This window comes from Halichoeres trimaculatus, unplaced genomic scaffold, assembly GCF_033239565.1.
Source record: "Halichoeres trimaculatus isolate MK-OKI-2021-1 unplaced genomic scaffold, fHalTri1.1 fHalTri1_scaffold_8, whole genome shotgun sequence".
NCBI lineage: Eukaryota > Metazoa > Chordata > Actinopteri > Labriformes > Labridae > Halichoeres > Halichoeres trimaculatus.
Window position 1 is genome coordinate 36,711,967 of NW_027437186.1, and position 25,414 is coordinate 36,737,380.

General features: G+C 39.1%; 1 protein-coding gene across 5 annotated transcripts in view; it reads right to left on the reverse strand.

The window, feature by feature from the left end:
* The window catches only part of macrod2 (mono-ADP ribosylhydrolase 2), a 925,620-nt gene that overhangs the window by 218,640 nt on the left and 681,566 nt on the right, over positions 1 to 25,414 (reverse strand). For all 5 annotated transcript variants that reach the window (XM_074676103.1, XM_074676102.1, XM_074676100.1 and 2 more), the window contains exon 7: positions 6,434 to 6,464. In XM_074676103.1, coding sequence (XP_074532204.1) covers positions 6,434 to 6,464 — 31 coding nt within the window. The remainder of the gene's footprint in view (positions 1 to 6,433; positions 6,465 to 25,414) is intronic.

A 25,414-nucleotide genomic window follows, 5' to 3' on the forward strand; every position in this document is an offset into this window, starting at 1 on the left:
TTAATTCCCCCTCTGCTCTGTGCTTGGCTCTGCATAGCCTCCTCCTTTGATGTGAGGGCTGCTCCTACCGGCGATACAGCACAGAACAACAGCAATAAGCACAATGAGCAGTGTCCTTGTCAGCAGCTAACAATACAAACAGGAACTGGCTCCTTCCTGCAGTCATGTGACCTGCCTTTGTTCCTCCATTAGACCTGAGCTTATACATTACCTGACTTTCTTTTGATCTAGCTTAATTAAACTCACAAGTTTTAACGAGTCACTTTCACTTCACTGTCTGAAAAGCAAACTTTCTGTGTCCAAGGTGGGAGCTCTTTCAGCTCCAATACAGCTTTTGATTAAATAAACCAGGTTTTCCTGGTGAAAGCGTCCGTTTTGATTGGACTGCATGTTGTGAAGACGTGACTTTCAACAAGGAGAAAACTGTCACATTCAGCTACGGTATGAAACGTGACAACAAGCAAACTTTGTCAGTTTGTACCGTAGTTTAGTAGCCAGCTACATGTAGCTCCACTCAAAGCTTGGTGCTCTAATTAGTGAATCCTGGTTCTGTCCTGCCAGTCATCTACCAATCAGAGCTAACGTAACCTCACTCTTCATTTTATTGATAGACTCTCAAGTTTGAACAGACCACTGCAGAATAACTGCTGACTGTGGGTTGGAGGCAACATTAGCACAAACAGATTAGCCCTTTTAGCCTTTAGCTCATTTTTTGGCTTTTAGCTTGTAATTCAGCCTTATGCCTTTAGCTATTATTTGAACCTTTAGCTTGTGTTTTACGCATTAGGGTTAAGTTTTGGTGGTAGCTTGTGTTAAACCTTTAGCTCATGTTTAGGCCTTCAACTTGTGTTTTGGCCATTAATTCATGTTTTAGCCTTGAGCTCATTTTTAAGCTTTTAACTCATGCTTAAGCCTTTAGCCTGAAGCTTGTATTTTAACCTTCAGCTTGTGTTTTATGCATTTGGCTCATGTTTTAGCCCCTAGCCTGTGTTTCAGCTCATGTTTTGGCGTTAGCTTGTGTTTTAGCCATTGATTTTGAGCTTTTGCTTGTGTTTTAGCATTTAGCTTGTGTTTTAGCCTTAAGCTCGCGTTTTAACCTTTAGTTCGTGTTTTAGCCTTTAGCTTGTGTTTAAGCCTTTAGCCTGAAGCTTGTATTTTAGCCTTCAGCTTGTGTTTTATGCATTAGGCTCATGTTTTAGCCCCTAGCCTGTGTTTCAGCCATTAATTTGTGTTTTAGCCTTTAGCTCATGTTTTGGCCTTTTGCTTGTGTTTTAGCCATTAATTCATGTTTCAGCCCTTACCTCACGTTTTAGCTTTAATCTCATGTTTCAGCCTTTAGCCTGTAGCTTGTATTTTAACCTTTAGCTTGTGTTTTACACATTAGGCTCATGTTTTGGTGTTAGCTCGTGTTTTAGTCATAAATTTAACTTGTGTTTTGGCCTTTGGCTTATGTTTTAACCTTAAGCTCGTGTTTTAGCCTTTAGCTAGTGTTTTAGCCCCTAGCCTGTGTTTCAGCCTTAAGCTCATGATTTGGCTTTTAGCTTTTGTTTTAGCCTATAGCATGTGTTTCAACCTTTAGCTTGTGTTTTCAAGCCTCTAGCTCGTGATTAACCAATAGCTTGTGTTTTGGCCTTTAGCTTGCATTTTAGCCTTTTGCCTATGTTTTGGCCTTAAGCTTGTGTTTTAACATTTAGCTCATGTTTTAGCCCTTAGCTTTTGTTTAAGCACTTAGCTTGTGTCCTGTCCTTTTTCTGTCTGACAGTTAGGCTCCAGTGTCCACCATCACTACAAAATTAATCACAGAAATCGTTTTCAGCAGAGAAAAACACAGATCTCTCTTCTTTTTTCTCTAAAAATCAAAAAATATTGCTACCTAATTATTTCCAAAGATCTGATTTTAAATTCACTGTTGCTTTCATTGTTATCACGTCAGAGACTGAGAACCTAACTCTGGATGAGCACCCGCTGTTTTTGACGAGGATCTTTAGTGAGTAAGTCACAAGTTAACGTCATTACTTCAAGGAGGGGTCAAAGTTTAGAGCAAAACTACAGGAAGTTCAGCAGATCAAAGACCGAACTGCTCATGCAAAACAGTGACCATTAAGACTGACGCAGAGATGGAAACCTGAGTCATCACTGACTGTTACATCTGAACTGAAACAGGAATAAAAAGACGGGGACTGAGGATGACAGAGGTGTGAGAATGAGAGGAGAAGTGTGAGATGTAAATGGCAGCTTTTGCCCTCTTATCATTAACACTTCAGTCAGCCATCCTGCTCCACGTGCACAGACAGGTGAAAGAAGACATTGTTGGAGTAAACCGTAAAGAGAAAAGAGGAGACGTTTGACAGAAAGAGGAAAAGAAAACACAGTTTCAGCTCTGCTGTATTAATGGAGGGTTTCTTGTAACTGTGTGCATGCACCGAGGTGTAACTGCCTATATTTAGAGCTGGACTTGCAGCTATTTCAATCCCAGCAGAATAAATGGAAAGTTTATTGAACCCCTAAAAGCTCCGTGCCTTGTGATATAAAAATCTAATGATGTTCGTTTACAGTTGATGCTTCCCTTGCATTTAGCAAAAAGCTGCAAATATCTGCATGTACAATTAAACAGCTCAGCATCAGGTCTTAATTAGCAGCAGTGCATTCAAATAACTCAGCTGTGAACGGCTCATTTACACCATCAGTGTTAATAAAGCGCTCACTAAAATGGAAACACGCAGCGATGCAAAAAATCTGCAGACGTGAATGAAAGTTGCAGAAGTTTTATGTCGCTATTACTCGAGTACTAAATATTATTTAAAGGGTTAATCAGCTCTGTTACAAATAAGACCTGTCAAATGAAAAAAAAAAAGCATAATGCAGAAAAATCAGGGAATAACTTCTGCATAAAAACCCAGATGATGACTGAGAGACTTAAAACATGAGTTGTTGAACAACCAGGGCCGCCTGAGGGAGACGACAGCTCCAGCAGAGACGGTGCAGATATTAACCTGCTCTGTTTTCTGACAGGCCACTGAAAGGTGATGATTTAAAGAAACCATTCCTGAAATTGTTGCACATCAGAGGCGTGTTATCCTCCGGTTTATACCCAGGAGTGGTGTTTGCACCACAGGGAGCGCCTGGTCTTGTTAAAGTGTCTTAATTTTCCTTAACAGTTATGTGATGATAGGGAGCGATCTGCAGCTAAAGGCTCTCGTGAGATGAATGTCCAAACAATTACAGGTCCCTGCTTGTGTTTACTTCTATATATATGTAAACAAAGCTTAGCTAAACCATAGAAAGCCTGTGGTTCATGAGATCTTGGTTGATGAAGATTTACTGACGCTGCGACTGCTCGTATAAAAACCCACAGCTGCTGACTTCCTGTTAGTGACAGTAAATGAAAATAAGCATGATAATTAATTCTGACATGTTTGGCTCCCACTTTTCTTATTAAAGCTTTGTGTAAATTCAATGTGTGACATATATTGTATACAGTTTGACAGACTGATGACAAAACAATGATTTCTTTGCAGCGAAGTGGGGGAATGATATCACAATGATGCTTCAGTTGTTTCCATGCTTTGACACATTTAACGGTTTTTAAACCAACAGCTTTGGCTTTTGTCATCAGGACTTTGTTGAGGTCTGGTGTGGGATGTTTTGAGTGTTTGGACCATGAGGATGCTGTGCTGCTTAGACTAAGTCTTTGTGGGTCATGATGTAACTTGACTTTAGTGGTATGAATCTGTATTTGTAGGTGAATCAGTAACTGGTGGATTTTTTCAGGGAGCAACTTCCTGAATTAAAAATGAAACCGAAATGTTAACATTTCCAGCTCCTCAGTGTCTTTCTGAGGCCATGTGGCTGAGGATAGCAGAGCTTGCACCCTGAGCCCACAGTCCTCTTTTATCTTTATTTTCATTATTTCCAGACACATTTCAGTGTCTTGAATGTGTCTCTTTTACATCTGAGTGGAAGAGCATTAAAGCTTGCTGGTATTGGTTTCATAACTATTTAGTTGTAGATTGCGCAAAAATTATCTTCCTTCTAAGTTCCAAAGGAGTACCCCAGGGATCAATCCTCAGACCACTTTGCTTTTCTTGGTACATAAATGACTTTGGAGATTTGAAGCTGAAAAAAAGTTAGTTTCAGCTTTATGCTGATGATATCAATTTATACTTTATGCCAAGCAGGGGTGGCATCATGGGGGGGGGCCAACAGTCCCACGCCCACCTCAAAATTTTCTTTGTTTTTTTCTCTTTGTTTATTATTATTATTATTATTATTATTATTATTATTATTATTATTATTATTATTATTATTATTATTATTATTATTAATAATAATAATAATAATAACAATAATAATAATAATAATAATAATAATAATAATAATAATAATAATAATAATAATTATTATTATTATTATTATTATTATTATTATTATTATTATTATTATATTATTATTATTATTATTATTATTTTTATTTTTTTTTTAATTCAGTTCTTAAAAGGAATATTATAAAATTTTGTCACTTTACGCGTGTTTTGTTATTGTTATATGCCCTGTGCTTATTAAATGAGCCAAGTTTGGCAATCTTTAGCCTGTTGGTAAAAAAGTTTGAATCCTCCAGCCTCATGTTATACCAGCAGTTAAAGAGAATGATTTTGGAAAATACTGATGATTTTTGTCTTTTATTTAACCGTGGTCAAAGTTGCTGCTCTTAAGATTAAATGAAAGTTGATTGATTGAATACTCCTGTGCAACTTTATACAGTGAGGCTCTTTAGCTTACTCCAACAAACTCTGACCGGCTAATGCTGAACCCAAGCGGCAACCTCCCGTCTAAGAATATGAGACTATGCTGAAGTGCTCAAATCTGCTGTTTCTCCAGTGTCAGCTTGAGGCTGGCTATGGAAGTACCGGAAGTCACATACACACCAAGCAAAAAATGTAAACACACGCTTTTCTTCAGATAGACATTAAACACATCAATGAAACCTTCTCCACTTCATCTAATGTTGACATTTAACATATTTAGCAGTTTGAGAGTAATGTACAACTAGCAGTTAAGGCTAAAATATAACTTTATCATTAGGGTCCTCGTCCAAAGGAAGAGGACACCTTCTAGAACAACCTACAAGGTTGTTTTTCATCTGTTTCTTTCTTCTTTTTATTCTTTTGACGCTTGAGCTCTAATTAGACCCGCTAAAAATGCTCAAAAACTCACCAAAATTAGCACACACCCCACAATCGTGGAAATATTCGATATGATACCAAACATGACCCCCAACATCCCATGAAATGCTCTCTAGCGCCACCTAGGCACACTAAAACAGCCCTAGCAGCCAGTAGGAGTGTCGTAGAGGGATCAAACTAATGCCAAAATGTTCATCTCATCGAAACACAAAAATCATACACCGACACCCCTGACCTATCTCCAACAGGAAGCCGGCAATCTGCCTTTCAAAATAAGATTCCATGCATTTTTACGCTTTCTGCAAAAACTAAGAAACCATTAGAGGTATCAGCTCTAAAATCGCTCACATGACAGACTAGAAACCCTACAGAATCCCTCCCAGCTCCCCCGTTAAGAATGAATAGGATTAAAGCTCCAGTTCCACGCAGGCTGCCCATTTTGGTCTCTAAACAAAAAAGTAGAAATTGTACAGCTTTGAAAATTAAATGGTCGGATTCCTGACAAAATTTCCTACAAAAAAGTCACATTTCTTCACAGATTTGGGTAAAAGTGTGGCTTTTGTGAGGAGGTGTTTCCAAAATTTTTGTGAATAAATTTCACTTCTTACTGTGCTGCAGTTCTGTGATGATGTCACACATTGATGAGGAGTTCTGTGCAGCTGGTCATGTGACTCAGCAGTCGAAATAATACATGGTATCAACTGTTAGAGCACTCAGGGGCCAGATAGGGATGAAACCCTGATAGTGGAGGTGAAACAGGTATGACAGACCGGCAGAGGGGACCGGGCAAGAGTGCGAGGACCAGTCCAACGCTGCTGGCAGCTTTAATTTTTATTCATTTTTTTAATTGAGGATATTTGGTGCTAACAAATGTGCAAATCCCTTTAGTTGAATATCTGAGGTTGAACTGAAACGTGACTAAAGCCGACATGTTTTTGATGACCTTCATGGGTTTCTGCTTTGCAGCTGATTCCTGGAATGAATCTCTTTTGCCCCGCTCCTATAGACGTCCTTGGGCGAGTGTACGGTCGCAGCAGTTCAGCTACGCAGCCTCGACCTGTCCTCCACTTTAAAGAACAGCCCTAAGCCGGTCACAGTCAGTATTTCCACAACAGACCCTTCAATCCTCGAGCTTCACAGCCCGTCTTCAATGAAATCAATGAGAATATTTCCATGTCTAACAGGGGATAAATTGATTTACAGCGTCATAAAAAAACAAAGTTGAATCAGTGAAGAGAGGATGGTCTTACCGTAGATGCCTGTGGATATACACGGGAAGGCCTGAGAGGAGACAGAAACAGAGAAACATTAAAAGTGTTGAAGTACAGGAAGCAATGAGGTACAATCTCCTTCCCTCAAGATGCTCAAATCTAATTATTTTCATTGCATCAGCTTTCATTTCAGAGTAAAACACTCAATGTGTGATTTCTACTCAACAAGCCATGAGAAGACGTCATGAAAACACAAACTCCTTACAGTAAATAACACATTCTTACAAACAATACCCGCATTCAGACCGTGGAGGTTGCTACTTTTGCGTCTTTGTTGTTTACCACTGACTTTTCATTTGTTTATTCCCATGAGATGCAATTTACAGCACCACTCGCCTGCTTCAGAGCAACGCAAAGCAGCACGGTGGTGCAGATCATACAGCAGCACACACACACACACACACACACCCACACCGAGACCTTACTTTAGCTTTCCCCTGCATCTAAAAGCTCCATCCACACACACTTAGGATGGATGATAGCGAGCGCTCTGCAGAGTTAAAGAGGCAAATGCGATCATGTACTGCTGCACTAATTTTCATGGAGGCCTTTTAATACTCATTGCCCGTACTTAATGCCCATAAAAGTTGTAGTTTGTGGATTTTGCTTGAGGGAACAGTTGATCAGACTCATGTGAATTCACAAATACATCGAGAACTCGCCGCTTAATAATCTACGGCGCATGAATATCCAAATGAAGCCGATTGATCCTGTCTGTCGCCTACAGCGCCGAATTTTGCACAGACCGCCCTGTCTGCTGATTTCAGCGGAGCTCAAAGGACTGTTTCGGCTTCACACGTAGAATAAAGTTTAAGCTATTGAAGCATGTCTGTAATTTAATTTAGACGGTTAGATAAGTGGATTTCAGTGAGCGAAAAGTTGGTGCAAAGTGCCCACAGTGACTCAGCTGGCTCTCAATAACAAAGAGGACATGTCAGCGGGAGGTTTTTCTCTGCTTTTGATTCAAACGATGAAGGAAACTACAAACAAAATCAGAAAGTCCCGGATCGATAGCAGGAATCAATAACATCCCAGCAGCCGGTGAAATGCCGGGACACACACAAAACAAAAGAGACACGCCGAGAATCAGAGCGCTTATTAGAGATAAGAGTGAAAAATACATATATTTATGGTTGTCTTTTCAGAAAAGATTAGAAAATGTAACCACCTTGTAATAGTTTTGCTTTGCAGCACTTTGCAGCAGACAAATTACTCCGCCACGGCTTTCCAGCTGAAAATAGTTTCATTATTCTTTACTTCTGTGAGCTGAGATAATATGATGCATAGGGCTGGCTGTGAGCTTCCCCATTTCACATTCATCTTTTTAAGTGTATTAATAAACAGTAAAGGGAAAGGATTTTTTTCAAAGGTCCCATTTGTCCTCAAAAGCAGCTGAATACGTGCTTCGCTCGCCGCATTCATCACAAGGCGTGGCCGCAGCGTTAATATCATCTGATGATAAATGCAAAAAGAACGCTCCCACGTTCGGCGCGCAGAGAGATAAATTTAGAGAAACAAAACAGCAAAAAGATTCATCAGAAGTAACACCCATATGTCAGATACTGGCAGAGCCAAAACAACGCCCAACAGTTTGTTTTGCCACGCTGACCCTGTCAGGTTGTGTTTGGAAACATGCCGCAGACAGCAGCTGGGCCAAGATCGCTTCCTTTCAGAGTCCAAACACAATTAACAGATCTCAAAGAGGAGGAAACAAACACACGTCGTCTGGTGTGCTGATTATAAACACGACTTATCAGGATTCTCGTGGTGTGAGCCTTTCAGCTGAGCGGTGAGAAAGCAAATCATTGATTTGAAAGGCCGATAAAATATGGAGAGTTTTTCCCTCTGAAGCGTCGTGACCTCCGACACCGCTTTGAAATGCAGCGGTCTGTCTGTCCTTGCTTTGAGCGCCCAGGAATGAGTCTCTGTTTGTACTCTTATTTACCAGTTTGCAGGTTCCGCCTGTCAAGGTGAATCTTTCTTTTGTGGGATGATTTAAATCTTTTACAGGAGCGCTGACCTTTCCAGATGACTGTCTGAGCCTGACACAAACCACAGATGATGAAGCGTGGAGAAGCAGGGCCATTTTTAGTCCTATGGAGACTTTTCCTCATTTCTGGCACGTACACAGAAATATGCAGAGGGAGGACACAGGAAGAGTCAAATATCCACAGAGCAGAGGAATCCAGAAAAGTCTGAACTTATTCAGTGTTTCCAAAAGAGGAGGGCACAGAGCACAGAGAGGGGATACAAAGTGTCAAAAAATAAACGGCAAAACGATGCTGTGAGAAGGATCTGTTTTAACGAGACTGCAGCGCCACCGTCTGGCCCAGAGTCTCATACGCGCTGTCATGAAGATGTGACTTTTAAAAAAGCGTTTAATTCAACTTTTTACTGGATACAATACCATGAGGTCAGGTATTAATCAGTATAGTAACCTCGCTCTTTCTTTTGAAACATGACAACAAGCCAACAGTTTGTACAGAAGCTAAGGGGTTGGAATGATATCACAAACAACTAAGACCTTTTAGCCTTTAACTCATGTTTTAACTTTTAGCCTGTGTTTTAGCCTTTAGCTCATATTTAAGCCATTAGCCTGTGTAGTAGCACTTAGCTTGTATTTCAGCCCGTAGCCTGTGTAGTGGCCTTAAGATCGTACCTCTAACTTGTTTTTTAAGCCTTTAGCTTGTGTTTTAGCCTTTAGCTCATATTTAAGCCATTAATCTGTGTATTAGCCTTTAGCTCATTATTTAGCCTGTAGCTTGTGTTTTAGTATTTTGCTTATGTTTTAGCCTTTAGCTTGTAGTTGAGCCTTTAGCTCATGTAGTAGCACTTAGCTTGTATTTTAGCCTGTAGCCTGTATAGTAGCCTTAGAATCGTACCTTTAACTTGTTTTTGCGCTTTTAGCTTGTGTTTTAGCCTTTAACTCATGTTTGAGCCTTTATCTTATGTTTAAGCCTTCAACTTGTGTTTTAGCCTGTAGCCTTTGTTTTAGCCTTTGGCTTATATTTTAGGGTTTAGTCCGTGTTTAAGCCTTTAGCTCACATTTAAGCCATTAGCCTGTGTATTAGCCTTTAGCTCATTCTTCAGCCTGTAGCTTGTGTTTTAGGATTTTGCTTTTGTTTTAGCCTTCAGCTTGTATTTTAGCCTTTAGCTCATGTTTTGGCATTTGACTCACATTTTAACTTTTAGCTTATATTTTAGCCTTAAGTCTGAGTTTTTCGCTTGTGTTTTTGCCTTTAGCTTATGATAAAGCCTGTAACTAATGTTTTTACATTTAGTGGTGTTTAAGCATTTAGCCTGTGTTTTTAGCCTTTAACTCATGTTATAGTATTTAGCATGTCTTTTAGCCTTTAACTCACTCAACTTTTGGCCTGTGTTTTAGGCTTTTGCCTGTTTTTTAGCCTTGAGCTTGTGTTCGAGCCTGTAGCCTGTGTATTAGCCTTAAGATCACATTTTAACATTTAATTGCGATTAAGCCTTTAGCTCATGTTTTAGCCCTTAACCTGTGTTTTAGCCTGTGTTTTACCCTTTACCTAACACTTTAAACATTAGCTCATCTTTTAGGCTTTTGTCAGAGTTTTAGCCTGTAGCCACCGTATTAGCCTTTAGGTCATGTTTTAGCCTTTAGTTATATTTTAGCCTTTAGCTTGTGTTTTAGGATTTTGCTTATATGTTAGCCTTTAGCCTGTGTTTTTAGCTTGTGTTTTAGCCTATAGCCTGTGTATTTGCCTTTTACTCGTGTTTTAGCTTTAAATAATGTTTTAGCCTTAAGTAATTGTTTTGCCTTTTACTCATGTTCCCATTTTCAGCTTGTGTTTTAGCCTTTAGCTCGTGCTCTATCTCTCTCCTGTTTCTCTTTCTTCTGCTCTTCTGTCCTTTTTCTGTCTGACAGTTAGGCTCCAGTGTCCACCATCACTACAAAATTAATCACAGAAATCATTTTCAGCAGAGAAAACACAGATCTCTCTGCTGAACTTCATCAGCCAGCGTGGTGTTGTCATAGAGACTGAGACGTGCTGTAAACCAGTCCAGTCCTGCTCGACCTGATTAAGAAGCTGAGAAAAAGCATTTAGGAATTATCTGTTATGTGTTATAATCTCGCTTTAAAGTGTGGATCAGGATCAGGCACATATCTAGAAGAGAGATTTTTTCTGGATCACTTTGAAACTCGTCACAGCTCCTTTAATGAGTCAAACTTTAAATTTTTATCCATTGCAGATAAAACGTGTCGTCAGTTTCCTCCTCCTGACCCCGGAGGTGATTACAGCAGATTAATAACAGTGTCAGCTGCAGCAGGTGAATTTACAGCAGCACAGGAAACACAGTGACATGTGCACAAAGGTCAGCTCATTTCTGCAAGCCAGCAGCCAGTATGAATCTCACAGACACGCTCACACTCACACTCACCTGTGTGTGTGTGTGTGTGTGTGTGTGTGTGTGTGTGTGTGTGTGTATGTGCTTATTAAAGCCTGCATCACAGCCGCAGTATAAAACTTCAGCCTCTTCCAGATTACAGGGAAATAAAACTGTGGTTGCTTCTGTGCAGGTTTAAAGACAGGTTTGTATCTTTAATGTCAGAAAATATAACAAAGCCACGTTTACAGTAAGATTTCTGAAACTCCGTGGACTCCCCTGGCAGCGTGACGTCGTGCAGCCTAGAGAAAATCTCAATACTTTTTGGTTTTCTTCAAGTAATGACAGTTTTCATTTGGCAGCCGTCAACACAGCCAGGAACAGAGATTAACTTGTGCAGAAAGAAATCTAATTGAAGCTGTGTGATAATAAGAAGAAAGTAAAATGGATTTAATCTTCAGAGAAGATGAGCATTATTTCCTGTCAGTGCTTCCAGCGAGTCTCCGCTGCCAACCTGAACCCGAGCCAGAAGCTTTGTTATTCTGTCTCAGCTGAACGGCCACAATGTCAGCCTCTTCAACTTGAACTTCTGCAACCAAACCCTCAACACGCCATCAGCATAATCAATTAAAATCTTTTTTATTAGTTCCCTGGCTGATCCATTAAACCGCCATCGATCTGTGTGGCGTGAAAATGCTTTGTGTAATCACTTAACGGCCGCAGTAAAGATCTGACACCTTTGTGGCGCGTTCAGACGTCACGACGTGCTTTAAAGGACAGTTATTGCAAAAAGTGAGGAGAAGTATATATCCCAATAAAACTGTAAAGTGGTGAGGGAGTTTTGGCAGACACATCTCCGTTACATCAATAAATCACAGAGCCACACAGCAAGCCGCGGACAAATGATAAATCTATCCTATAACTGTATCTGTAAATGCCAGCAGGCTAAATAACATTCACAGGCTTTTATATTTGTTAAAATCATTAAGAGTTTTGCAGAAGTTGAATGATGAGGAGAAACTGAACACAGGAATAACAGGAGGTCAAACATACTGCGTCAGAGAGAAAACTTTCAGGCCAACTTATTGTCAGAGTACAAAAAAAATCAAAGCTACACACGACCTGGTTTGACCAAAACCCTCATAACTTCTTTTTTAATGAAGCAAATATTGAAATATTTGACTTCAGTGGGATCAAATCTCCGTAAAAAACAAGTAAACAAAAGGAGCAATGAGACGGACCAACACTTCTGAGCTCCTCATTAATCTTTTCCACCTTAGTTCACAATGAGTGCACATAAAGGTGGAGGTTCGACCCGTTCATGACTCATTACAGGTTTGTTTTTACCTTTTTTCAGGTTCCTGTTTGGAGGTTTTTTCCTCTAGTGGCCGAAGTTTCCAAGGTAAGACAAGAGCTCAGGTAATCAGGAAAAATCAGAGGCTGTTTCGCTTTAAAGATTGTTAAATGAATAATAATCAACCAATGGCTGAAAGAGAAGTCAGCTGTGTGTGTTTCTTTGTGTGTTTCCTGTCTCTCCTGCTTGTGTCCAGGTGAGTTCACTGATTGTCAAACGAGGCTCACCTGGTCACAGCCTTCAAAAGCTCACACCTGCTTGCAGCAATGAGAGAAGCTGGGGACTGCTGTCTTTTCAGAGGGAGTTTGTTGTTCAGATTTATTTCTTTTCATAAACTCTGTGTTTTGTATCATTAAATCCCTTTTTCTACAATTTAAGGTGTTTTTAACTATTTTCATGTGGATCACTTATCAGGTTACAGCTTCAGGGGAGTTAAATTCAAGACTTTTTAAGACTTTTTAATAGGGATGCACGATAACTTTTTTCTTGAACCAATACCGATAACCGATAACTTCCAGCTTCTACAGGCCGATACCGATAACTGATAACACACGCTCTCGAACATTTATATATTAACCTAAGATCATGACGTGAATTCTATAAACAAAACCAAAGTACTATTATAATTGGAGCTACTGTGTACAGTATAATGCTTGTGTATAACTTGAGTTTGTATCCTATATATTTATTTTCTACTTATGTGCTGGTTCTATTCTTTGGAGCAACTGCTGCTAGAATCTGAATTTCCTGGAGTAACCTTCCTGAGGGATTAATTAAGTTCCTGTCTGTTTGTCTGTCTATCTATCTATCTATCTATCTATCTATCTATCTATCTATCTATCTATCTATCTATCTATCTATCTATCTATCTATCTATCTACCTTAAACGACTCTGGCTTCTGGTTTGATTCAAATGAATATCTTTTGACTACAGTAAATTAAATTACCTTAGCCTGTGGGTCATGTTCGGCAAATTTATTGGATTTTTCAAAAGTGTGTAAGTCCCAGTGGATTCGTTGCGGTCGGCTTTACGTTATTAGCGTCTTTAGCATCCCGGGTGTCTTCGTGCTTTCAAAACTCCGTCGAAGCGACGGTTACATTTCAGCTGACTGATTGGGTTTGAAGTATTGAAGCTGCTCCCTTTTCCTCCACATGGAACTTTCCTGGAATAACTGACTTCTTCAGAAACTTTAAAGAAGTCCGACACAGTCAACTCCATGTTTTCTGTTTTGAACCGTCAACATGCTGTGCTGTGTTTTGATGCATTTAGGGTGTGACAGAAAATCACAGTTCCCACGTTTGCTAGTCCTTCTTTCGGCCTTTTAAATTTATATTTGCATTTTTTATGTGTAACATGTGAAAAAATACTGTGGATACCAATTCAAGTCTGTAACTACAACAATATGACCAAGTTAATGAGTCTTTTCCGACATGAGGGGGAACTCTTACATTTCTCAGTCAGGAAGCGTTTTAATTTCCTTTTTTTGCCAACGCCTCTTGAACGCATCACTCACTGCAGGCCGTTCATGTCTTACAGTGAGAGCGGGACAAAGATACACGTTATCGGGGCTAGCAGCCGTAATATCGGACCGATAGGAATGACGTCATAATTTCCCGTTATCGGCTCGATAACTATCAGTCCGATAGTTATCGTGCATCCCTACTTTTTAATGACATTTGAAATTAAATTTAAGACCAACTTCACAATAAACACAAATAGAAAAAACACAGAGGCTGTTTTCTAAACCACCGACCACACCAGCAGCGCCGACTATTTAGGCCTAAATTCAGTCTGTAGTAGTCAGTATGTGAAAACTTGCAAAATCTGCAGTATACTAAAAGTCCTGGATGTCCGACTGATCCAGGAAAAATTTCCAGTATGCAACGGACCATGCAACGTTCATGTCTACAAATGCATTAAGGCCATATAAACCAAGGATTACCCTTTTTTTTAACCATACGTGGATTATACAGAATTTTTTTTTCCATCAGCTGTGAAAGTAAAAATCCAGATTTATTTTCCGTAAATGATATAACTTTTGGTGTAAGATTAGAAATCAAGAATGATAATTCTGCTACGATATGATTAACAAAGTAACTAAATGCTGAGATCTGTAGTGTCTACTACATACTACATTCACATGTAGATATGTACATATCTACTGAAACATTGGCGCTCACATCATGACACTCCGGTAACATAAAGCTGGTATGTGTACTCACTTTTTGTAGGTTAAGTTTAGTCAATGCTATGTTTTAGTTAATGAATTAATTAAGCTACAAAACAATACATCATGTCATCACTGCATCCTGTAGTTAACTTATTTAATTAATTTATTTTTTAAAATTATTTTATTTTATTTTTTTAATTTTTTAATTTATTAAATTACTCAATCAATTAAATTCATTATTTTAATAAATTATTTAAATAACTTATTTAACTAATTTAATTATTTAATAATAATAATAATAATAATAATAATAATAATAATAATAATAATAATAATAATAATTATTATTATTATTATTATTATTATTATTATTATTATTATTATTATTATTATTATTATTATTATTATTATTATTATTTTAAAATGTCAATTTAAAAAAAGAAGTAGGTTGTGCGGGACATGAAGTTCTCTAAAATGTCTGATCTCATCTCGGCTCTCCATTTTAATGTTTATTACTATTCCTGAAAGATTTATGCATGAACGTCAGCCGTCAATCAACTTCTAAGAACTGATAAATAAACTTTTTTTAGAAAAAAGGGGGCTGGAGCACAATGCAGCCAAAAAAAACATCTCAAAGTTTAAAGTTTGACCACCGTCCATCTGGAATGACTGGGGAGGCAGAGTTTTTGACCCATACTGCAGCCAGCCACCAGGGGGAGCAGTTTTTGTTGTCACCTTACTTCGAGCGGAGTGAGATGATGTCCATCTTTTTATCGTGTGCGGTTGGAGCAGTATGTGAGCTAACTGGCTTCACCTTAAAGTTCATTCAGCAGCAGACGCAGAAGGAGCTCGGCCTGTTTCTTCTTCTCCCGTCATCTGCACGCCACCACAGATGCTGTTTCTACTTGTTAGCATGCTCTCCTCTTCTCCTGCTTCCACTGTGTTAGGTCCAGTGTTAACTAGGACAGTCAACAGTATATAAGTAGTCATGACCTATGATTCACAGGCTCCTTATTACTTCTGAGTCTGGCTGCTCGTTAGACGTGATTCAGCATTTTCACTATCGCCCTGCAGGACGCCGCCACGTTGGCTTGTTCCTGATTTTGTTTGCTAAGAGAGGGTTCAGAAATTGGTCACTTGGGAAATTATTTTGTTGCTGTGGCTCCTCCTTAATCTATCACGTCACTTTAAAGTAGAGCACCTTTTCTTTTCAGCCTCTCTGTGCACTTATTCAGCTGAGCAGCACGGTGAGGACAGCTTTACTCTAACGCCTGCAGAGAGAAAAAAGTGCAAATTAATTTACATGCATGTTATTAACATAAGGAATTGGGTTTTAATTTTTGAAGTTGATGCCACCACAGCTTATTAAAAGAATGAATGATTATCTCTGAAAGTGTGACTGGAGTTTTCAACAGGGCCCATAAAACTAAATGAGTGTTATTCCTCGGAGAGTACGATAGCCTGCAGCTTTCACTCATTTGTCAAACAGCAGGATGTGACATAGTAAAGATGGCTCAACCTGTGGCGAAACGCGGCGGCCCTGCTGTGGCTGTCACCCTCCTGTTCTGTGGGCTCTGCAGAGGCTCAGCGAGCAGGCAGGTAAAGGTAGGAGAAGCACGCACGGACACAGCGACTGCAGGCTCCTGCCGGGGGGAGCACCTCGTCTCGGCTGACTGAGTAAATAGCACTGGACCCCGGGTGCTGCCCCCGTCGTGTGAAGCCTCCTCGCCTGTTTGCAGATGGAAGCTCTGCTTATAAATCACAACGGCGAGGGGAGACCTTGTGCAAATGTGACCACGAGTATGTTATTATTCACCGGCTCTGCCACAGTGTGGGTTTACACCAGCATCAGGACGCGGATCCAGGAGAATCCTCTTTGTTGACTGATGTAAGTCTTTAAGCGCGTAGGTCATGCCTGGTTTCTCGGGCTGAATCAGCTACCTGCTGCTGCCGCGGCGAGCACGCCACGGTGGCGGATCAGAATATTCAAATTGGACACATTAAGTCCTTTTTATTCAGCATAATAGCACACAGCATAGTCTAATGTTAGCTCTGATTGTTGGAGGGTCATTATGCTAAATGGACGATGGAGAAATGCAGAGGGCGAGAAACCTGGAACCTAATGGCCCGCGTCCTCGCACCGGCTTTTCTATCCGCGGTGATCAAGTGTAACTATTATCCCTGTAATAACCAAGTGTCCATTAAGATCTCAGCATCGCGGGCTGTGTTTACATGCAGGGAGTTACTCAGCGGTTATGATCCAGCTTATTAAGGATAAGCTGTATGCATGCAGCTTCGCCATCTCCTGATGGAGGAAACATGTTGGTGTGAATAAACCAACACAGCCCCGTCCTCGCCCGGGGGTCCTGACAGCGGTAAAAGTACAAAAATGTGCCACCACAGGTAAATCCTTTCTCTGAGCAGCAGCAGTGGGGAAGAAATGACAATCCAGACTACAGGGATTGTAAATAGTGCTTAGCACAATGGTTCTGTTGACATGCCGGTGTATCTCCCACTGTTCAAGCATGAGTCTGCAGCAGCAGCAGAAACAAACAGTGAAGGAGGTGAGACGTTCCACCTCAAGTCAAAACATTTGTTATTAAAATCAACCTGCTGTCGAATCATGACGACTTTTATGAGAACAGCCTGAAACGGATCGTTTAAAGGGATGTTTAAACAGATTTAAGAGATTACCCGAGCACATGTATTTAACAGAAGCCTGATAATGATTTTAAAATGCTCTCAAATGTGTGTTTGTTTTGGTTTGTTGCTAATTCTGGGCTCGCTCGTCTCCATCCTGTTGTACAGCCTGATAAAAGCTGTTTTTGAGGCCACTCTTTGGTTGTTACTCAGTTTGTTGTTAAACAGAACTGCTCCAAATATTTAGCATGTCCAAGATGAAGTAGCCAACTGAATAAAGGATTATATTTTCTTCCCAAATGAGAGCCTTGTGTTGATTTTGTTTTGGACTGATTTGTCTGCCTGAAGTTACAGTGAATAAGTTGAAGTCTCCTGGGACTCAACGTCACAATATTCACACATTACATCAGGATGTCAGCGCTCATTAGACTTCAACTCAGGCTATATGAAATGTACAGCAGGTGTCCCCCAAGGTTCTGTGATGGGTCCCCTGTTATTTAGTCCAGGGGTCTACAACCTTTACTTTCATAGGAATCAATTTGCATCAGCTTAGTTGGATTAAATTTGATCTGGAGCCACAAAATCTACTTTATTTTTAAAACAATGACTATAGAGTGTATAAAATTCTATATAAAGTTAAAACCTGGCCATAACTTAACTATAAATCTGTTGAATTCACTGAATGGTTTATCTGATTTCTTAGGTTTTTTATAATTAATTTATCATCTCAATCGGCAGAAATGTAAAAAAAAAGACAAAAAAAAAGAAAAGAAATTTCAAAAAATTTACATACATTTCAAGTTTTTTAATCTTAAAAAATCTGAAATAAAAAAAATGTAATTTTGAAATGCAAAAATTTCAAAAATTTGAAACGTGTAAAAAAATATAGAAATTAGAAAAATAATTAAAATTATTTTTTTCAAAAATTGCAAACAAAAATTGTGATTCAAAAAATTTGCAAAATTAAAAAAAGAAAGTTAATGTATTTCTTAAAATGTTGAAATTTTTGAAATATTTAAAAAATGTAAAAGCTTGAAATAAAAAAAATATAGGAAAAAGCTTAAAAAAACTGCAATGCATCTTTTGCAAAAAAAAATAATAGTAATAAAAAAAAAAAAAAAAAAATAATAATAAAATTAACCCTCTGTAAGAAAAATAAAAACCCTTTATTTCAAAAATATTTTTTTAAAGCTTAAAAAGGAGCCACTGCAAAGGAGTCAAAGAGCCACATGAGGCTCCAAAAATGTAGGTTGCAGACCTTTGATTTAGTCTATATATAAATGATCTCCCACAACAGTGTCATGGAATAGAAATTCAAATGTATGCTGACCACACTGTTTTGTATACATGCAAAAACAGCTCAGTTAGCAGTGAAGAAGTGATTTATTGCCATGGAAAGGATCCCAGCATGGCTCGACCAGTCATGCCTCAGCCTGAACATAAAACCGTGTGAAGGTATGTTCTTCTCCTAAACCAGGAAGCAGCCCATCAACGCTGAAACTGTCACTAAGGCTGAGAAGATTGAAGTAGTTAATGTATTCAGATGGAAGGGGTCCCTTTGTGAATAAATTAAATAAAGATTGAATTAAAAAAAGCTCAAAATTCTTTGCAATGTGCAGATGAGTGAGATAACATTAAGTTCAAGTTGATTAAGTTTAGCTAATTACCTTTTTAAACACTACATCAAAAAGGTTCAATCATCAATGCTCGTTTTTCTGAGGAGCTAAAGTCTTAAGTTTATTCATCTGACTTTAAATAAAATCACTGCAGCACAAAGTGATCTGATCCAAACTGTCATAAAACAGAGTCAGAGTGTCAGACTGAACTTGTTTTACAGTCAATTTAGTCCAACACAGCTAAACGCACACACGTAAAGACTGTCGTATAATTACAAGTAAACAATGAAACTTAGTGAGTGTGTAATCTGAAAGCAAAAATGTTTGATTATGATAATTATGCTTTCCCCATTTCCTCATCACAAATTAAAGGTAGGGTCTGCAGGAATTTCGCCAAACAGATAAAGCTTTTTCCTACATGAGGGTGAAGCTTGGCTCAACTTTCACTTCTTTTTCAAATACCCGTGGTTTGCTTGTGCTAACATGCTAAGTCAGGTGCATGGCCCCTTGAGTCTTTCCCACGTAGAAACGTGATGCTGCAGGTGGTTGCTGGGCTAGTGAGTGTGTTCACATGGTCACGGTCGGAGGCTGTGGGTGTGTGCTGCAGCTGGCCCTGAGCCAAGGAGGAGGAGCCCAGTTTGAATGAAAATCACGCAGACCCTACCTTAAACACTCAGTGCCATCAAAAATCAAATGAAGTCACATTCACTTGGTTACTTTAAACCAAAAATATAAATATGATATAATTATTGATTCATGCTGCTGATGTGTCAGGAACTCAGATTTGTGAGTCCAGCTGTCAGATGTGTGGTACTGAGCCCGTCTCTGAGCATAAAGAAGCTCAGGATGCTCTATGATCAGCTCCACTGCGCTCAGTCACTCAGCTCTATATGCACATGCACCGGGTGCAGCGTTGCAGAGGAAGAAAGGCCGGCTGCCTCGTGTCTGCGGGCCAAACGTTTGACAGAGGTGAGATGAATGGTCTGAGCAGGGTGTGAATGCTGCAGCCTGTGGATAGGGCAGAGCAGTGGAGCACATACAGGCAGATACTGAGCTGATGGATGCTTGATTCATTGGTCCATGACCGGCTGTGTGGTTGATCAGGCACAGTTCCCCCTGAAGCCCACAGGTACCGCGCACAGGTACAAAGAGAAGCTATTTTTGATGCAGAATCGACACGACAACAAAACTCCATCTTCAAACATTCAGGTGTAAAGTATAATTTAACACACTTTATCACAGACAGGGATGTGAATTGTACAAATTCTTTCCAGATCTGGCAGGAAATGATTCCTTTTATTATTCATGTAAGTGTGATTTCCCACAGAGGTCCGTGTGTGACACTGATTCCCCCCGTGTTAAAGACGGGGCATTTAGAGCGGCGTAAAAATGATATCACTCTGAACGGAGGGCACGCACAGGCGGACTCCTCATGTGTATGTATGAGCACTCCTGCTCAGAGAGATGAAATCATCTCACTGACCACTGAGGAAGGAGGAGGAAAAGACAAAAGGCAGAGATCCACGTTGGTGAGGAGAGCAGGCTGACCTCTGCGTGTCCTCAAATGATTGACAGAAGCTGAAGCAGCGGGCGAGAAACACGTCCAGTAAACTCAGCAGCAAAACGCACTCCTACTTCTTCTTCTGCTGTGAAACTACTCTGTACAGCTGCAGGCGGATTACATGTCAGATACTTTCTGTTTTTTAAAACATAACTTATTGATTAGATTAGGATGCTTGTTGCAGGAGAAATCAAGACTTCTCTGCAGTCTGAGATGCTGAGGAGCAGAGAGAGGCTCAGACTGACAGCTGGGTTAATAGACCTGCGGCTCACTCGTCCAACAAGAAATTCTCATAAATTAGAGGAAAATTTGTACCTGGGGCCTTTATTTATCAAAGCCGAGGGAGGACAAGGACTTGATTTAAATCAGATTTCTCTAAGAGACAGACTTCATGTCTAATTTCTCCTGCTTTGTATTGATTTAACTTTTATATGAAGCCTCCTCTTTTTTGATCTGCTCTCGCTTGCTGTGGTAATTTGCTGTAAATGGAAACTCAACATTTTTTTATTGATCAATCAAGAGAAATTTTCCAGCTCAACGCGGAAAAAGGTAGAGTATGATATGACTGGGTTGTTGCAGAAGGTAAGGTAAGACTGGAAACCTATCTGCAGAGCCTGGATTTATGGAAGACCATTTCCACCAGTTAAAAAAATATATATAAAAATGGAAAAGTGGAAATTACAAGATAAACGTTTATAATAAAAACACAAAAATGGATGGATAAAAAGACATTTTTATGACTATTTATCTCAAATTAATGATTTTTTAAAATCTTAAAATTGTGAATTTTTATCTCATAATTTCTACTTTTTATCTCATCCTTTTTTTATCTCAATTTCTATTATTTTTAACTTATTATTTATCATTTTTTTTATCTTATCATATATACATTTTTATCTAATTTTTTATGAATATTTTATCCCAAAATTTATGATTTTTTTATCCCATTATCTATGATTTTTTTATTTCATTATTTTGACTTTTTGTCTCATAATTTTGCATTTTTTTTCTCTTGATTTTACTTTTTTTTCTTAGAATTTTGACTCTTAACTAAAAAAATAATAATTTTCATTAATCTATGTCTCAAAATGTTGACTTTTCTTCTCGTAGTTTTAGTTTTTTTTTTCTTTTGATTTTAAAGTTTTATCTCATATTTATTATGTTGTATCTCATAATTTTGACTTATTTAAACATTTGACTTTTTATCTTAAACTAAGACTTTTTATCTCATAATTTCTAATTTTTATCTCTTATTTTACTATCTAATTATTAATGAAGTATCTGATAATTCTGACTTGTTTATTTCATTATTTTGACTTTTTCTTTCATAATTTTGACTTTTTATTTCATAGTTTGGAATTATTATTATTATTATTTTTTTTTAGCTTTAAAATAATTTCAAATTTTTATCTTATAACCATGAAGTTTCATCTCATTATTTGGAGTTTTTGTTTCGTGAGTCCGAATTTTTGTCTTATTTTGCCTTTTATATAAGAAAAGATTTAACTGCTGGGAATGGACTTCTACATGGATAAGACAGACTTACTGTATTTTTTTTCTTTTTTAGACATTCCTAAATGCAGAGTAAGTAAAACCTGCAAGTGAAAACCAGATGGTGGTTTAGCATTAACAACAACAACAAAGCGTCCCTCTTCACCATCACGGACCAGAACAACACCCACATCACTGCCCCCGCCACGCCAACCTTCCCATTGATCCAACTCCAAGATACTTGAACTCCTTCGCTTTCTGCACAGATTCAATCCCCAATCGGAGGAAGCAATCCACCTTTTCTGGCCTCAGACTCAGAGGTGCTGACCTTCACCCCAGCTGCCTCAGACCAGAATCAACCCTGAAGCAAAGAATGAAGCCAGAGCAGAGGAGCTTAAAACCTCAGCTCCTAGAGTAACAGTGATAGAGTGCCATACCAGAACCAGGAACCATGTAAACACCAATCCAGAAGCCTCTATTTACCAGGCCAGTTTCTTTAGCAGCACAAAACGACGGGGGTTCACAAAATGATGAAAAGGTCATTACAAAATCTCTTCCAAAACCTTTTTTTTTTTTTTTTCATTTGTATATTTCGTCAACTTCTCTAAAAAAAGGATCAAAAATAGGGGGTGAATTTGATACCCCAGCTGTTAGCTGACCTATCTCAAACCCCAAAGTTAGGTTGTTTTTGGCATTTTCAACATGGCAGCCTCAGACGATAGGCTTCAAAACTCTGCTTCAGAAACAGATTAGTGATGTCATAGAGACTACTTCCATCTATTATACTATCTTCATACAGGGGCGTATTTGGTGGTTTGGGGGCCCAAGGCAAACCCAGCCAATGGGGCCCTCCATGTCCTTGTAACTCCTCTTCCTCAGAGCTAGACTGGCCTTCCCTGGGTCCACTGTCTCTTTCCCAGAATCAAGGCATGACACAGTGCTAATCTTGTTCATGCTAACTTAACACAACTTAATGCATTTCCTCAAGTTCTGTACTTTAGTTTGATTTAGAAAAAAGTGAATCCATCATTTAGTCCACTTTGTCCTGGATTTGAAATCTTTTATGGTCAATTGACAGCATATTTGTCCCACAGTGGGGAATTTACAGAGTAACAGGAACAAACAAGAAAGGATGAAGTGAAAAACATTACAATAGGTAAATATTGAAAAAATAATTTAGTAAAGAAAAAATATGTAAATATCAAACTGGAAAAAAATCTACTGAAAGATGTGATATTTACAGTTACCATACTTTTTGGTACTATTATTTTAAAGTTGATGTATTTTTATTTGACCCCATGTCCAGTGAGTTATGTTTCCAAAAAAGAGATTTTGTACAATAATGTTTATCAGCAACTCAAAAAGTTTGATTTAGAGAAAATGATCCTGTTTCCTGGGCTAGATAAAGTCCTTAAAATCCTAAAAGTCTGATATGTTTGTCTCAGATCTCAGAGCAACATTGGTTTTATTTCACACTTGGTTGGAAATAAGAAACAAATGGGAAAAAGTGTTTTTACCACTTTCTTCCTGAATCAAATGTTCAGATGTGTTGTAACATGGAATAGCCCATTGAATAAGAAGGGAGGGGGAGGAGCCAAAACCATCATTACAGATTAAGACTTTGATGGATTTTGAAGCATGTGAAGTAAGATTTAGAAAAAAGAAATGCTTTCAATTGAAGAGAACTTCATAAATCAGTTTTTAAGAGATGCTTTGGGGCCCCTGGCAACTGCCTGTGTTTGCCAAATTGTAGCTACGCCCCTGTCTTCATAATCATCTGCTAACCGCTCCAATACCTACGAGAGGTTCAGAAATGAGGAGGCAAATATCCACTGTCTGCTTCCTCACGTTGTGACCACGAAGATCACAAACAGAATCTGTGACAAGGCGCAAGTGTAGCAGAGCAGCTAACACGGTTTCAAATTTCACGAGAGATCCCTCACCCACTTCAAAATAATGGATTACTGGTGTCGGTGCGTTCTGTGTAATCCCACTCGAATTAACATTCGGGGAAGCACGAGTTTATGCAACTGCCTGCATCTGAAATGTACCAGATTTCTCTTTTTTTCTTGTTAGGAAATCGACTTTAATCATTCCTACAAACTGGAGCCACCGTTACCGTGAGATTATCAGCTTTCATTTACCAATTCATCAAATCTGAGACCCGCTTCTTTAAAGCCTTGAACTTTCCTTTGATTGAGGTCCTCTCCCTGAAATGATGAGAATGATCTTATGAAATTTTTATTGTATTTATCACAAGAGCAGTGACATTATAAAGTGAAGGAGATTGAATCCAGAGATAGAAAAGGGAGGGATGAGTGTATCTGTGCTGAATCTGAGCAAAATGTTTGATTTAAGTATCTGAACCGAACACAGAAGACATCTTACAGTCCGCCTCAGGGCTCCCAGAGCCGGCGATTATTCCCACCACTTCTTAAGAAATGTAAAGCACGGTGTGTAGCATTAGGAGTCTTTGCATTTTGAGGCCTAAATTACAGGTGGGCATGACCAAAATGATCAAAGCAGCAGCAAATTCAGTCTGGATCTATCAGAGAGCAGCTGCAGCAGGTATCTGAGCGCGAGAAAGCCTCTGAAATGCTGGAGATAAAACTGGAGCAAAAGAGACAAGCCAAGCCATATATCCCTGTGTGGAAGGTAAAACCGGGGCATGGGTGGATTCTCGAATATCCAAACTCCATGTCAAACTGTCTCAGCAGAGATTAGCTGCACAGGGAGCTGCGAGGTTAGAATTATCAGTAATCCGGAAATATAGCTCATGATTTGTTCTGCTAGAGCACACGATTCCCATGTGGCTGATCCAAAGCAAGAGTAAAATAATAATTAGGGAGCATTTTTCATGAGACATTACTTTAATTCTCATTCATAAATCAACTTCATCCTCACGTTTCATCAGAGAGAAGAAGAAAAAAAAAGCTTTTTCTGGTCGTGCAGAGTGAAAACCAGCCTATGGTTCCCTTCCATCGCAGGGACACTAATTAAACATTTTTCCTTTCAAGGCGCCCTTCAACGTTTCAAAAGCATCGTATCAAAGAGCTTCAAAGTCAAACCCTGCTCTGGATTTTTTTGGTGACAGAACAGCATACATATGAGGACAAGTGACGGGCTGCACAGCTACATGGCTACACGGCTGCACGGCCTCTGTTCTCCAGACTCCAGACAGAAGTCACGTCTGCTGCGCGCTGAGTAATAACAACTGCTGCTGAAGGAAAATAAAAGACGCAATAAAGTCAAGGTTTATTTAGCGCCGTGTTAGCAACCCCAAAACTGAGCCGCTAAGTGTTAGCCTGCATTATTTATCGCATTAGAGGTTTATTGATGAGCTGCTGTGGGGTGAGGGCTCTGCTCATATTCCTGGACTTCATGGAGCGGGCTAAGTGCTGTTTAGCAGAGGTTACAGACGAGTCAGTGGCTCTATGATCACTGAGGGTCTGCATCACTGCACCTGGACACAACAGCAGCTCAGTGTGAGGATTTACACCAAACGTTCACAGTCTTGATAAAGAGACTCCATAAAAATCGATTAGTAAAAGCGTCAACAACGCTTATCCATAATTGATGCTCTGTGCTGCGTCATTACTGTATCAGTTTGTCTTCAGTTTATTTGTCTTCTCCTTTTTTGTTTGATTATTTAGCGGTTGGAAACTAGCTGAAGGTGCATTACCGCCACCTACTGGACTGGAGTGTAGATTACCTGGGCTTTGGGGCTGTATGCATTACATGTAAACAGTTTATCGTAGCGGAGGAGAAGCT